This window comes from Lycorma delicatula, chromosome 6 (assembly GCF_047948215.1).
Source record: "Lycorma delicatula isolate Av1 chromosome 6, ASM4794821v1, whole genome shotgun sequence".
Classification (NCBI taxonomy): Eukaryota; Metazoa; Arthropoda; class Insecta; order Hemiptera; family Fulgoridae; genus Lycorma; species Lycorma delicatula.
The window spans coordinates 98,509,682-98,525,448 of record NC_134460.1 but is presented as its reverse complement, the minus strand read 5'-3'; the positions used below and the strand labels follow the sequence as shown (position 1 = coordinate 98,525,448).

The 15,767-nt window shown below is 28.3% G+C and overlaps 1 protein-coding gene across 1 annotated transcript in view; it reads left to right on the top strand.

The window, feature by feature from the left end:
* Positions 1–428: 428 nt before the first annotated feature.
* The window catches only part of Prx5 (Peroxiredoxin 5), a 25,531-nt gene continuing 10,192 nt past the window's right edge, over positions 429–15,767 (top strand). Inside the window, exons 1-2 of the mRNA XM_075368165.1 lie at positions 429–661; positions 10,807–10,941. Coding sequence (XP_075224280.1) covers positions 539–661; positions 10,807–10,941 — 258 coding nt within the window. The 5' untranslated portion in view covers positions 429–538. The remainder of the gene's footprint in view (positions 662–10,806; positions 10,942–15,767) is intronic.

The window sequence follows — 15,767 nt, the reverse complement described above, 5'->3', positions numbered from 1 at the left end:
ATGGTAGTAATTATCCTAGTAATAACAACACTTATAATATTTTTCATTGCTTTCGATAATTCTTGAAGGAAAATTTCATATTTGTAAAAACCATTCAACAGATTCAACGATTAAAATGTCTCGTTGTCCTTGAAATATCTTTTTACTTTTTCATTCCAGTGAAACTTAATCGTTTTTATGTCTTACTACTACAAATGATACAATTGTTGGCATTAAGTTTTTTTTTTTAATTTACCGCTTCGAAGTCTATATCAATTTTCTTTAGTCTAACGACTTTCATTAAAAAAGTTGTAGAACAACTTTGCGAAATTATTAATGAAATTAATGACTATAAACTGTATTTTTTAACAATATTTATTTTTCTGATATCAGAATGAATTTAATTTGTTCGTACATAATGCTAAGTACTTGCGTACTAACCTCTTTGTACGTTAACCTTGGTAAAGTTTAGTAGATAAATTATCAAAGCCTACTATAAAATTATATCTTTGTACTCGTTTCTCAATTGGAAGAAAATTGCTTCTTGTTTTTTTAATAAATGCAATCGATTGTTGGTAAACACCTGTGCGCGGTATTAACTAGGAGCACAGTCAATAACTTATTCTCAAAAGAATTTGTTAGTCGCTTTCATTTATCAGCTGTAGCAAACATGCCTGTTAAGGTGAGAACTATTTTGTTGTTAATATTCCCCTTGCAATTTTTGTTATAAATTTATAAAATCATTAATCGGTACAGTAATCTGCGTTTAAATAAGTATAATTTTTTAGGTTTGTTTTTGTTAGTTTACCTTTTATAATGTCTTCTTTTTGTCTACTAATGCTGTTGGCTTTTACAAAGCCGGCCGGCCGGCTTTGCAAATCTTGGTATTTGTGTTATACATGATCATCTTTTATTTTATTAATGTAGTTTTTATATAAATGTTATCGACTTTTATTATGCAAATGAGGGATGCCTTGACAATATGATAAAAAATTACGTGTATAAATTTTACTTTTATGTATTGCGTAGGACCCCATACATATTAATACATTTACTATACATTATAAAATAAGGCTATGTTTGTATCAGGACCTCGATACAGTGAAACTTTTGTGATTTTTTTCGAAATTGCTTTATTATATTTATATGTATGATGTTGCAGACTGATAACCACAATCATTTTCACCAAAAATTATGAAATAATGATAAAAAATATTCTCTTACAACTGTTAGTTGACTAGGGGATAACAGTACATTTTTAATTTAAATAAATCAATATCACCGAAAACTTTACTTCATTTTTTCAGGTTTAATTTAAAAAAAATACATTCTGAGTTCATAAGTTGAAAAATTGTTAGTAAGAATATCTCCGTTATATTAATGCTATTTTATTAGATAAAATGTACTGGTATTGGAGGACTATTTTATTAATAACAATTACTTTTTAAATGCTGAGTACTTTGAGATAAAATGTACTTAAATTACATTTCTATACTGTTATAGAACAATTTTATTAATAATTATAACTCTTAATGCCAAGTACATTTTACTTGTACAACAGCATTTATATGATTGAGATATTCTCCATCGACATTAATTATTTAACTTAATTTTTTTAAAACTAATTCTGAATGTGTTTAAAAAACATGACAAAGTTTTCAGCAATATTGATAATATTAAAAAATAAATTTATGCCCAAATTATCTGTTAATATTTGAAAATATAAACCCAAATAATCTTGGCACATATATACTGAAATTTATTGTAACATCAAATGTGTAGTAGATGTAACATCTCATTGCATAAACTTTCTAAACGATTATGTTGAAAGAGTACCTTAAGTAAAAAAAAAATATTTATTTTAGTGACTAATCATTGGCTCAGTGTAAAAATAACATTTAACTTTACCCCTATGACTTGCCAAAAATATAATACTTATAATTCTAATTGTTTGTAAGTACCAGATCTGGGTCTGATACTTTTCATTTTTATAACTTTTTGAGCATATTATTCCTAGAATATCTTGTTTGAATATCTTAAATATTCAAAAAGAGTTCAGAAATTGTCCATTCTGAAAAATCCTGCACTTTAGATATTTTATTAAAAAAAATAAAGATCAGACTTCACAATTCTTAAATATGTTATTAAGAAGGGGCATAAATATTAGAACTGATACCCCTTCCCTTCACTGTGAAATACTTATTCAAAAATTGAAAATTTTTGTATTTTGTATGTTCTGGTTCAGAGTTATTTTACAGAAAATATACAAGATAGGAAAATGATGTACGTAACATAATGCATAGTAATTTTGATATAGAATACAATGGTTTTGTTTCACATGTGAGAGTCAAAATTGGTTCAGAGATATTAGGAAAATCGCAAATCCCAAAAATTGGCCTCATCTATTTAACATTAAATGTGCATATTATATACAACTTATTAATAACATACCCTTATTGTTATCAAACCACCACTTTTTTGTGACAAATGTTGTAAAATGAGTAAAAATATGTTTTTCAAATAATATTACCTAGGAATTAAATGATTTTCATATGTTCCCCACACAAAAAATATTATAATTATACAATAGAAATGTAAAACTTAGATTTGGAAAATTTGTTAGTATGTTGTTTAAATCATTATTGTGAGAATATATACACCTTGTAGACATCATGAAAATATGGGATTTACCAAATACCAAAGAAAATGCAATTTCATTTTTAGAAGAAAAAGATCTTTTGCCGATATTCTGTAAATATAAAAAAACAACACTGATTTTCATTTTTAAACATCAATATTTTCACTGCATGTAAAGAGATTGTAGAAAAGAAATATATTTACGCAAAGGTAATTGGTTCGAAGTAAGTCAGTTACCGTTTGTAAAAAGCGTTAATTTACACGCTGTTATTGCTATGAATTGAAAGTGTAAAATTGTGTGAATGTGAGTTAGAAATGAAACAAAATGCTACAATTAATAGAAATAATTATATGAAACAAGTTTGTGTTCATGCTATTCAATATAGAGCTATGTCAAAAATTGGAGGATGAGGAAAGATAGTAAAAATTGATGAAAATTTATTTACAAAAAGGAAAAACAGTGCTGGCGGTATATTACCGCAGCAGTACCTTTTTGGTGGTATTTTTCATCAGATAAAGGAAGTTTTATAGAATTACTGCCTGATCAGTTTGCTGTAACATTGTTGAATGTCATAAGAAGAATTAAAGATTGTACTAGTATATATTTTTACAGCTGGAGAGTGTATCAAACCTCCACTCTAGTAAAAAAGGCTTTCATCAACCAAAAGTGAATCACAAAAATAATTTTCCAGAGCCAGAGACAGGAGTCCATACTCAAAATATTGAAAGATTGTTGTGTGGTTCTTGCAAATGGAGGAATAAAATACACAGCTTTTTTAGTTAGTAAAGGCCTTGAACTTCTTTATACCATTGAGTTTGTGCTAAAAGAAGTTTCATCAGCTGAACATAATGAATTTTATTTTATTATGTTTTGAATTACTATTTGTCTTTTGTGTTTTATGCAAGTTTCTACATTAATGTTTAGCTCTCATATATGATAAGATCTTTTCAGATAACTTTTGATTATGTTATTTATTGAAAATATAACTAGTACTTTTATACCCAGGGGCATCTTTGTTTTTCTTTAAGAATAACAACCGTTACAAAACAGTTGGTTAGGTGTCTCAAAAGTCATTTAACAGAAAAAAGAAAAACGAAACAAAAAATCAGGTTTGCTTTATTAATAGAATTAATAGAAATAGAAATAGTATTCTGTTTTTATTTCTTACAATTACTGCTATTTTGAAACTCAGAAGCTTTTAAGAATGTCAAACATTAATGTCCATACAGATTTCATAATATTTTACAATGATTATTCACAATTGCAGGATACAAACATTTGTAAATTGTCAAATTCTACTTCAATAATTCTCTGTAAATATTACAGATTTCTAGACTTTTGTAAAAAATCTTATTTTTAATGATTCCCCAAAGTGAAAAACCACTTAGTTGTGAGGTCACATCTTAGGAAGCCCTTTCTGATTTACCCCACTGTCTGTTCCATTGATTAAAGCTGTTGTTGAGGAATTCCTGTCCCGTAATCACTAATAGAGAGGAGTCAAATGTTGTTGCCAAATCTAATTTATGTTCTCAAACATCTTGCAATATTTCAAGATATGAATCTTAAGTTACATTGTGTTAAAAGTACTTACACAATTTAGCTTCTTTTACTCCAGTAAACATTGTTGTGGTGATTAATACAACCATTCGGTATGAAAGAAGCTTCATCTTTTTTCAAAGAAAGTGGTTTTGAAAACCTGGTTCTGCCTTATAAAGGCTGGAAACTACTCTGAAATCATATATTAAATTTTATAACAGATATAGTTTGTAAGATTTCAAATTAGATAATTTTAGAATAAGATGTAGACTGCTGTGTGAAATATCAAACTTAGCTGGCGTTTTGTACAGACCTTCCTGTAGGCCTTTGAATAAATGATTTAGTTAATGGTTATTATTCATCAGATCAGCTGATCCCTCATCTTGATAAATTGTATACGTTCCCAGTGATCTCAAGTCTTTCATTTAAATTGTAAGATAGCTTATGTGGTTGATGCTAACACAAGCCTTGCTTCTTTGTCTGTTTGCAATTTCATGCTGATCAGCTGATTACCTCTATAATTTAAGACTGGTACCAAACCTACAAAATAAAAACATAGTACTTTTGTGGATTTTAATAAATAATAGATTTATTGTTGTACAGTTTAGTAAAGCGGCTTTTGGGAATCTGGTATTTATAAACAAGGAAGAGATAAAAACCTTCTGATAAACAATCAGCTTAATTTGTTTCTGTTAATTCTTATATTAATTTAAAAAGTTATTTATTAATTAGAACATGATAAGGCATTCCACAAACTATCATTAATTTTTTGTAGTTCAGTTTTAGTATAAAGCATATACTACATGTTGCTCTCATATAAAAAAAAAAAAAGTATGTATATCCTTTGATAAATTTTTCATCAAAGATACTTAGTCCGTTTTGGATTTGTATATTCTTATTTATTATATTTACTAGCTTCTTCCAGCGTGCCTACGGGCAGGTGGCATCTTGGAATGGGATTATTATGTGTCTAAAATTGGATTACCTCTTCATCTCAAGAACTAAAATACACTTTACTGATCCTTATTGCCCAGTGTGGACAATTTGAATCATTGATTTTCGATTATTGGTCATTTTTCAAGCAGGGTATTCCATTTTAATTCAACAAAGTTTTAAAATTTTTATTGCATCACTATTTTTGATTTTGATGATATTTGGTTTATGATAACTTTCCACCTTGTAGTGGCTAAAAAATATTTTTTTATATTTAAAAAAATTCTTTTCTTTAATATAGACTATTTTCCAACCCACCAACAGATAAAAACAGCCATTACCGTCACTTTTCCCATGAGCTGTAGCATTCTTATCTTACATCATACACAGGGTCAGAAAGGGCTTTTTGGTGGAAAGAATAAAGATGGAACTTCATCTTTGTATACTCAAAATCCATTTTGTTACATAATCAAATCTTTGAAAATTTTACTGAAATTACGTTTACAAGTTGTTTTTATTTCAAATTTTGGGCCCTAAATAAACAATGAAAGACTTAGGGTAACAAGCCTATTTTTTACCTTAAACTCTTAGGTATTAGTAGTACTTATAAAAAAATTTGATGTTACCGAGCGCATACTTCATTACAAAAAATGGCCGCCAAATCATAAGATTTTGAAAATGTTTCATTTTTGGGGCCCAAAAACCACATGTGGGACAGGTGGCAAAAACCTAAAATGTTTACAGCGGTAAGCACTTTTTATATACTTTAAAACCATATAAAATTTATTTTGTTACTCAAAGGGGTTGACAAATAATGAAGCCATCAAAACTGTTGAAAACACCATTCCTTCTAACTATGAAGAATGTATCTAAAAAATTCACAGCATGTTTTTTTTATCAGGTAATAATGTTGTAGGCCTGCATACAAAATATTTTTATATGTTTGTAATGCGATAGCTTATATTTTAGATAGTTTGTTACTTAAAGTGTGACACACACAAACTCGTTTAAACACGAAATTGAATAGATATGCATGGACATGAATATTTGCGTAATCCTGAATGTAAACATTGTAGAAGGCTCAGTTATTGTTTTGATTTCAGTGTGATATGTTGTATTGCTAGTGTTAATAGTGTGGTTAGGTAATGTATACTTGTTTATAAATTAATTTTATTAGCAGTGAACTTCTCTTTGTGATATCTTTTATTTTTAATTTTATTAATTAGAGAAATTTTTATTAAAACTTTAGAGAAAGTGGGAAAGTGAGGTGCAATTGGTAGTTTTTTAATTGAATTACAATAACAACTGTATTGCTATTGTATGAACCCTTGTATTTTATAAAAATAGATTATGGAGTTTTCAATTGCCATTCACACTGAAATAGTATGTCAAAAATTGACTTACAATAGATCTTCAGCATTACACGATATTTTAGAGTTTACTGTAGAGCAAATAATATTGATATCTTTAAGAAGTGGATATATTGAAACCAAAAATATCTGTACTTTTCATAAAACTGAATATTTAGATAAATATATTCATATTAATGGAAAAAGTTGCTCTGACCCATTTAGCTGTAACACTAAACCAGTCAAGAAATCTCTTCGGGAAATATCTTTGACACTTTCAACAAGTAATCCAAATTTAAAATTAATCCCAGGCAGAGCACTGTGTACAAATTGCTTAAACAAAATACAAAAACCACAAGATTATACAGAAAGCAAACTGGAATGTGTTAAAAGTCTGTGAATAAAGTTTGTTCAGAACTTACATTTTCCCCCATTAATATTAAAAAATTATTGAGCAGCGCAAAGGAAAAAATTAAAAACATTAAAGTTACAAAAGTAGCCAAGTCGGATACCAGTAAATTAAATGATTCCTTTGATTTAAATATTTTTACAGAAGAAACCAGTTTAGTACCACAAAATTATGCTGATTTAGGTAAGGAATATGAAGAGTTAATCATTAAAATAAAGGATAAAATTAAAATGGTTATATCAACCCAGGAAAAAAATTAATATTTTAAGTTTATTATCAAGCAGCTGGAGCATTCAAAAAATTCAAAATGAGTTTAGTGTTAGTCAGTATTAATCTCATCAATCCAAACAAGTGGAATTTTGCCACAAATTGGCAAAAAGAAACCCATTCACATAATTGATGAAAATTTTATTAAATGTGTCCCAAGATTTTTACCAGAATGATGAGCACAGTTGGATTGTGCCTCTGTAAGACAAGTTGACTGGAAGAAAATTAATATTCAAAAAAGGCTTATCTTATGTAACTTAACAAATTGTACACAGCCTTCAAAGAAAAACATAATTTAAAATTTGGTTTTTAAAATTTGCTGATTTAAGACCTACATTTTGTGTTCTGGAGGGTGGGTCAGGGTGTATGTGTGTTTGTGTGTCCACCAAAATGTAAAACTCATGTAATCTGTTCTAAAAATGAAATTTGATTATAAAATTCTCCTTTCAACCATGGTATGTAATATAGAAAATGAGACGTGCATGGTGTGAAAAATGTCCAGGCACTAGTGAAGTGCTCAGATTACTGCAAGAGAGCTGGGTGATTTCGATTCTGAAATTATGTTCAAACAATGGGTTTCTGTTGATTTTGTGAACTACTAAAATTCTTCCATTTCAAGACTACTTAGGTAAACTTACTGAAAATTTAAATAATCTAAAAAGGCATCATTTTGTTGCAAAGAAACAAGCTAATTTCCTCACCATTAAATAGGAAAACTTGGAGAATGAATGCACTATTAATACCTAAGAGTTTAAGGTAAAAGATAGGCCTGTTACCCGAAGTCTTTCATTGTTTATTTTGGGCCCAAAATTTAAAAAAAAAAAAAAAACAATTTGTAAATGTAATTTCAGTAAAATTTTACAAGATTTGGTTATGTAACAAAATCAATTTTGAGTACACTAAGATGAACTTCCATCTTTACTCTTTTCAAAAAACCCTCTACGATATGAAATAAGAATGCTACAGTTCATGGAAAAAGTGATGAAATTGGCTGTTGTGACCTGTTGGTGAGTTAGAAAATAGTCTGTTACTCAAGAAAAAATATTTTTTGGCCACTACAAGGTGGGTAGTTATCATGTACCTAATATCATCAAAATAAAAAATAGTGATGCACTGATCATTTGTTGAATTAAAATGGAATATCCCAAACTACTGCTTCTGGTTAATCTCAAGAGATAATAATAATTAGTATTTCTGATTTCATACTCTTAGTAAAAGAAAAAGTTTTGTAACAAAAAAAAAAACATTATTACTTCTTAAAAAAAAGATGATAAAATTTAACTATAATTGAATAAGAATTCCCTTAATAGAAAAACTACACATAATTCAGTCATAATCCTCTGTAATGGGCTCTAGATAGAACTATAAAAATATATTTTAAATTAATAAAAATTCAATGTTAAATGATAGAAAACATGAATTTATAAGGTGAATTAAAACATTAATATTAATAATAAAAAACGTGTCAGCAGTTCCTTTTTTTAAATTAAAATGAATATTCAATGAATGTGAATTGATACTAGTCATTGATACATTCCAGTACCTGTTATCTGAGCATATTATTACTTATTGTTATATGGAATGACATCACTTGGACTATTGGTGTTTTTTGTACTAAGCTAATAGGGACGGACACAGACACATACAAATGTCCTTTAGTAGGGTAGGATTCTGAAATTAAAGTTTAACTGTTATTCAGTTCTGTATAGATATTTGTGGGAATTACACTTTAAGTAATTAAAACTTGGGACCTTTTTTTTAAACTTGTAACTTCATCCCTGAATGTCTCTCTCCTTAATATAGGATTTTTTTTTAGTGAAATCAATTTGTACAGAAGTACAAGAAGTCCATTCTCTAAACTGTATTTAACCATTGTTCATAGCTATCTCTTCTACAAAAGAAACCAGTGCCATGATTTCTTTTCCTAAATCATGATTAGATTTGTTTTTCTGAAACCACATTGCTACAAGAGTATTGTGTTTATTTAGATGAGTTTAGTAATCTGTCAAGCATAATCTTCAATTTTCAGAATAATTACATTGACTTGTTATACCTGATTTCAAAATCTTTATTTTTCCTATGAATTGGTTTAATTTTTTATAATTTAATATGAAATTTAACTGTACTAAAACAAATAGCTATTTTTATTTACTAAGGAAATACTTATGACAGAGATATTTGCCGAAATCTTGTTCAAATTATTATATTTTCATCATTTAAACCTATAGTTTATATAAATGCATATATGAAGCTGTGTAGGTGTTAAGATGAATTTTGATTTCATTATCAACAATATTTTAAACAAAGACTGAAATCATATTATTGTATTATTATTTTATTACATTCAGTACTGTTCCTTTAATATCAATTTTATATATATATATATAGTTCTCATTTCAAGCATATTTCACAAATTTTCTCTGTTTCATATTGTTTTTGAGCTATTTAATGTTATTTCATAATTTTCTTTTATCTTATGTTAAAGAAAATGTTTGTTATGTTTGATTTGTGTAGCTATTATTTTAAAATTGAGTTTTATATACATATTATATGAATTTTTGTTGCTTAATAATAATTAAAAAGAAGTATTGTGAAGCTATATTTATGTTTGATAGTTGATCTGTATTGTAGCTATATAATTTATATAAAATTTGTTTTATCTAATAATTTCCTTTAGAATCTTGCTAATTATAAGTTTACCTATTATTAGCAGTGAATTATATAATATTTAAAATGACGATTATGGTTAATTATTATTCAAAATTTGTTATTTCTTGGAGAGATCCTATAGAAAGTATTGTGGAATTATCATGTTGCAAGGCTGTGTAATTAACTGAAATTACTACTTCTGTACATACTTGCTTATATTTGCAAATATAGTGTAATTTGCTTATAAAAAGAAATAATGTTATGAATAGGTATTTACAGTATCTTTGGTTCATTCCTTACCTTCTTATTTTCTACTACTCTCCCTATCTCCATAGTCTCCTCCATGCCTTTTTATTATTTTCCCTTTTGTTCTCTGATCAGGATATGTCCAAATTATTTCTAATAATTATTCCTGACACATGCTGTCTTGAAGAAGGCCTGTCACTTCACTTTTTTCTTCATCTAAATTGTCCAACCTTTTGCACCAGCCCAGATCTTTATTTACCATTCCCTTAAATAATGTTCAAGTTTGTCACTAGAACTACTCTTATGTTAATTACACAGTTTTTTACATCCATACCTTTAATTTTTATAGGTGGCAGTACTGAAAAAGCATCTATGCAAAATTTAATCAGCCAATACTTCTTATTCCAATTTATTATTTCGTTAACTCTACTTTTCAAGTATTTTAAAGAGTTTTTCCTAAATCATATCTCCCATGACAAGCGGGTCATTATTACCCATCTCAATTCCTGGCCTCTTTCACACATTTTATTTTCCCTTTGTTAATTTTCAGCTTACTTTTGATGCCTCATTTGTTAAACTTAACAGCAATTCTTACTACTTTCTTCACACTTGAGAACATTGTGCACAATGTTATTCTTTATTGCTTTTCTATGAGACACTTGGTTCTCCCAGGAATATCATCTGTTAAATATATAGATAGATGTATTAAATACATCTATTTTGTATTTTCTTAATTTCAGAGTAGATATATCCAGAGGTATTGATGTTGTAAATTAAAAATGTTTAATTTTGTTTGTTAGGTTGGAGATAAAATACCCAATATTGATCTGTATGAAAACAATCCAACAAACAAAGTGAATCTTGCTGATGTGACACAAGGGAAAAAAGTCATTGTTTTTGGTGTTCCTGGTGCATTCACTCCAGGTTGTTCAAAGGTAATTAATTATCCTTTTTAACTGTTTAAATTAAATTATGGTGATAAAAGGTTTTTACTCTTTGAAGCCTAAGTATGTGTATATCACAAGCAGCAAAGGTTTTTGTGTGGATAACCGAAGCCCTTGTACATCATACAGGCTATCATATTTATTTCAGCTTCTACTCATTATTATAGTTCACTGGATCAATCTTTAGTTTTGAATGACTCATAATTTTTTGACTGCATTCAAAATGTGTATTTTTTAAAATATCAATCAAGAATGAAATACATTGTCAAAATTTTGGTTGAGGTAGGGCCACTTTCATTGTTTGTGAGGTAATTTACAAGGATCATTAATGAAACAATTAATTAATTAACTGTTTTCACAAGACATTTTTTATTCAGCAATAATAATAAAATTGATCCATGAAATGCTTTTAGTCTGAGCTTGTAAATATTCTGATTTCAAAATAAGTTTTTTCTTCTTTAAAAAAAATTAATAATTTGAATGTATAAATAAATTGCTGAAGATCCAACTTTTTATTTTGGTTCAGAAGTAGAAATGAATGATGATGATACTAATAACAGTTCTGAGTTTGAGGGTATGTTAGATCGAGACAATCAGCCTTGTAATGATTGTATAATTTTACATGTAAACACCCCTAAGTCATCAGCTTAGGTAAAAGGAAAAGGTAATAGTAAAAGGAAAAGAAGTAACAGAAAATTTTTAAATAAATTTGCCTTTAATAAAATGACAAAAAAACAAAACAAAAAAAGTAGTCTTGTAAATGAAGTAAATATTTAAAGATATAATTTAATTAAATTAAACATTTTTTATAATAAACTATATTTTATACAAATTCAAAAAATTTATAAGTTATCTACTTAAAAGAAGAAAATGATTTTTTTGCTACATCTCAGAAAGCCTCAGGACACTAGGACTAAGAATGTGTGCCAACTGACTTGGGTTCAAAATGTTTTTAACCCTAAATATTTCATTTTTATTACAGTTATGATTTATTATTGTAATTCAGGTTTACAAATTCAAACCTGGTATTTTTTTTAACATTTATTTATTCCCTTTTTCTATCCACATTTATTCCTTTTGTTTTTTTTTGCACCCAAAAAGTAAGTAAATTTATTAGTACATATGCCCAATTCTTATCCCAGTAGTGTACATGGTAATTGCTTATCTGATAGTCTATAATAGACTAATAGTATAATTTTTTTCTCATAATTCTTAAAAATATTATCTGTTAGTTGAAAATGAATCAAATCTGTCCAAAAATTTCTTCATAAAATGAATGTCAAAAAGTTACTACATAAAGTGAAGGTGCAATTAAAATTTAAACTATTAAAAAATTGGCTGTTTTAGCAATAAGTAGTCATGATACATTTTAAGAGTGACCAATACTGGAGGAAAATACATTTATTCATAAAGAAAATGCATTTACTATATAAAATTTTTTTTTTTTTTGTTACATAAAAATTTAAGTTTTTAGTTCAGTTATGAATATGATATTTAGCACAGAATAATGCTAAATAAAATATTTTTCTTAGATGCTAATAGAGTATTAACATACTAATTTTTTCTATTTATATATTATATAAATATACTCAAATATTACATTTAAAAATATAAACAAAAATATCTGCCGGATCACTTTTGAGGATGATGATTTAATTAACAACACAATAAAAGATACAGTCCAACAGTTGGCAGTGATGGCAATAGAACAAAGGAAAATACTATGTTTTAGAAGTTAAAGTATTCTGGTACTGAACATTACAATTACATGTAAGTTAATAATATTTAAAATTTGACAATAGAAAATATTATTTCCGAAAAAAAATCATTTAAAAGAATAAATTTTAATCTAATAAATACAGAATTTAATACAAACTGAAGATGAGGAATACTATGAAAACAGATTATTGCAATTTAATATGATAAATTTAACTTAACTAATTTTTGTGTTTTGATGGTTTACACTTAATATAATATTTATATATTGTGATTACTGTGGTAAAATATTATGAAATGTGGAATTACTTCTGTTGAATTTGCATTTTTTAACTTGTTAAAATCTACATTTAATCTTCATGTATTCTGAAATGTGTTAGAAGTTGTTAGAACTGTTTAGTTAATCAAATGGAATTTACATTGTTATAATTTTATGTAGAATGATCAAAAAAGGATGAGGGGATGGTTAAAAGGAGGTAAAGTTGCCAAATTGATTACGGGTCTATATTAAAAAAAATTGGCTGTAATTTTTCTATTTGAAAACGGTAGGTTTACCTACCAGTGCTAGTGATTTAAAGATGCACATCAGAGATGTTAGTGGCTGTAGGGTGCATTCGAGAAATAGAGAACCAAGGTTTTCATTTACGGCCATTTATGGCTGTTACATACATAGTGTATTCCCTGATGTGAAAAGTTTAGAAGTTGCTTGTGGTGGTTTCCCCCAATCGCCATATTACTCTGTTTCTTTCTGGACATGGTGCTTTTAGGGATATGTTGGCCAGGTTTGGATTGATTGGCTAGTAGTGAATTTGGTCCTGTGGTGAACATGTCTTCTCAAAACAGCTAATTTTGGAAGTCGAGAGTTCCAGTGTTCAAGTGTTAGTAAAGGCAGTTACTTTTATACAGATTTGAATATGAGATCGTGGATACCGGTGTTCTTTGGTCGAACTGAGACTGTACAAGACTACACTTCATTTACACTCATGCATATCATCCTCATTCATTCTCTGAAGTAATACCTGAGTGGTAATTCCCAGAGGCTAAACTGGAAAAAGAAAGATCTATGTCTGGAATGCAGAGTTGATAACACAATCCACACCATGTTCTATGTGCTTGCCCGAAGTATGAAGCAGAACAAACTAAAATAGTTACAGAATTTCTGAGAATTAACTCATCTAGATTTGCAAGTCAGTTGGAAAACCCAAAGGAAGTGGAATATAGTTGCTGGCTTCCTTAGGTTTTTGGTTCTGCATCGGGTGGCAGAATAGGTTTGATGCTCTAATAGTCTGGTAGCAACCCAGGTGGCTAAAGGCCTGCTTGGGTGCTTACTTTGCCTAGATACATTTTACCATCAAGCTCTGGTTAGTTTTGCTGTTTGTTTTCATTATTTGGGGTAGAATGCATTTGGAACTCTGATGGAGCTGCGATGTAGAGTGCTTCTTAGAGAGCTGAGTGTAGAGTGCTTCTTAGAGTGGACCAGAGCACAGTAAATAAGTGTTTGTATCTTTGTTAAAATTTCTTAATTGTCTTTTGACAAATTAAGAAATGGGTTTGGTTATCTGTAGAACAAAATTGTTGTTTAGGTCATCACTTGTTTAAGAGGTATAAGGATAATATTTTTAGATGTTTATATGAATTTTTATATTTGATAATACAGTTCAGTTTGAAATGTAGTTATGAGAAATGATTATCTTGATTGCTATGGTGTTGCGTGATCATCACACTTTCAGAACAGTTAATTAGATAGTTGAGAGGAATACAGATAGGGGATAGTAAAGTTAAGTTAACAGACTGGTGGAAATGTCTGCCAAGCATTTGCTTCACTGGCATACTGATGCAGTAATAACAGATGAACTTTGGGTTGAGTTTTAGATGAAGGGATAAATAATGAAAAAACTCATAGAGAAATGAGCCAAACAACCCTACAAAAAAAGTACTTCAAGATCTCCAGGTAGTGGGTTTCCATTTCATCCATTATTCTAAGAAGAAGGTGCATCATTGCTTAGCATAACAGTAGCTTCTTACTGTATTGATGTTTTACTGTTTGCTCACCAAATTGTATGCTGCAACTGTATGTTTCACTTCACGTTACTTAAAATCCTCCCAAAAGCAGGCTGAGGGGTTTCCTTAAGAAAAACCCTGCTTAGAGTGAGCTCTGATGGCCAGGGAACCAACTGGCTCTGACAGGAGGAGAGGGAGCCTCCCTGGGGCTCCTCCCTTTGCTCACTCCACCCACCTGGAAAACAGAATTGTGTGGCATGTGAATTCTATTTGGACTATAAACTGTTCAACTTTTATCCAACTAGTAAAAGTGAAATCGCATCAAATTCTTGCAGGGTATGAAAAATATCTTGTGATTAAGTTATTATTTCTTATTTCCTTACAGGCAGTAATAACATCTTTTGTTTGCCAAAAAGTTGAGATATTAGTAATTATAAAAAAAATTGTACCGATTCACTTTCTGAGGTTTCAGTTAAGGTTTTTTTTGAGGTTCACTTTCTGAGTTCCTGAGGTTTGACTATATATTATAGTAATTTTTGTATAATGATCATTTGTAGTCACTTTTTTAACCTTAACACTATAAAAAGTAATTGTGTAATGCCTCAAAAGAAGGATTTTTATTTAAAAAATCACTTTTGAAGACAGTTTTTATCTATTACTGTTTCCAAAAATCAATTTCTATTTAGTGAAATGTATATATTGCAATATTTTTATATTATTCGCATTAACATTATCAATAATACAATTTGTTTATACCATTAATTAAATTTTTATACAAATCTTAAGTTTTGCAGAAATAGACACTTTAAGGTACTTTTTTTACAACTACAGCACTATACTAAAAAAGGATGTGGAAATTATCATAATATAAAAATAATATAATTTCTTAACATAAAAAAAATCGTAAGAATTTTGTATTATTGATAATGTAAATGCAAATAATATTTTTTTATTTTATGTTATATTATTAATGTATAATTATTTTTATATTATGATAATAATTTCCACACCCTTTTTTAGTATAGTGCTGTAGTTGTAAAAAATTTACCTTTAAAGTTTATTTCTGCAAAACTTAGATTTGTATAAAAATTTATTTAATA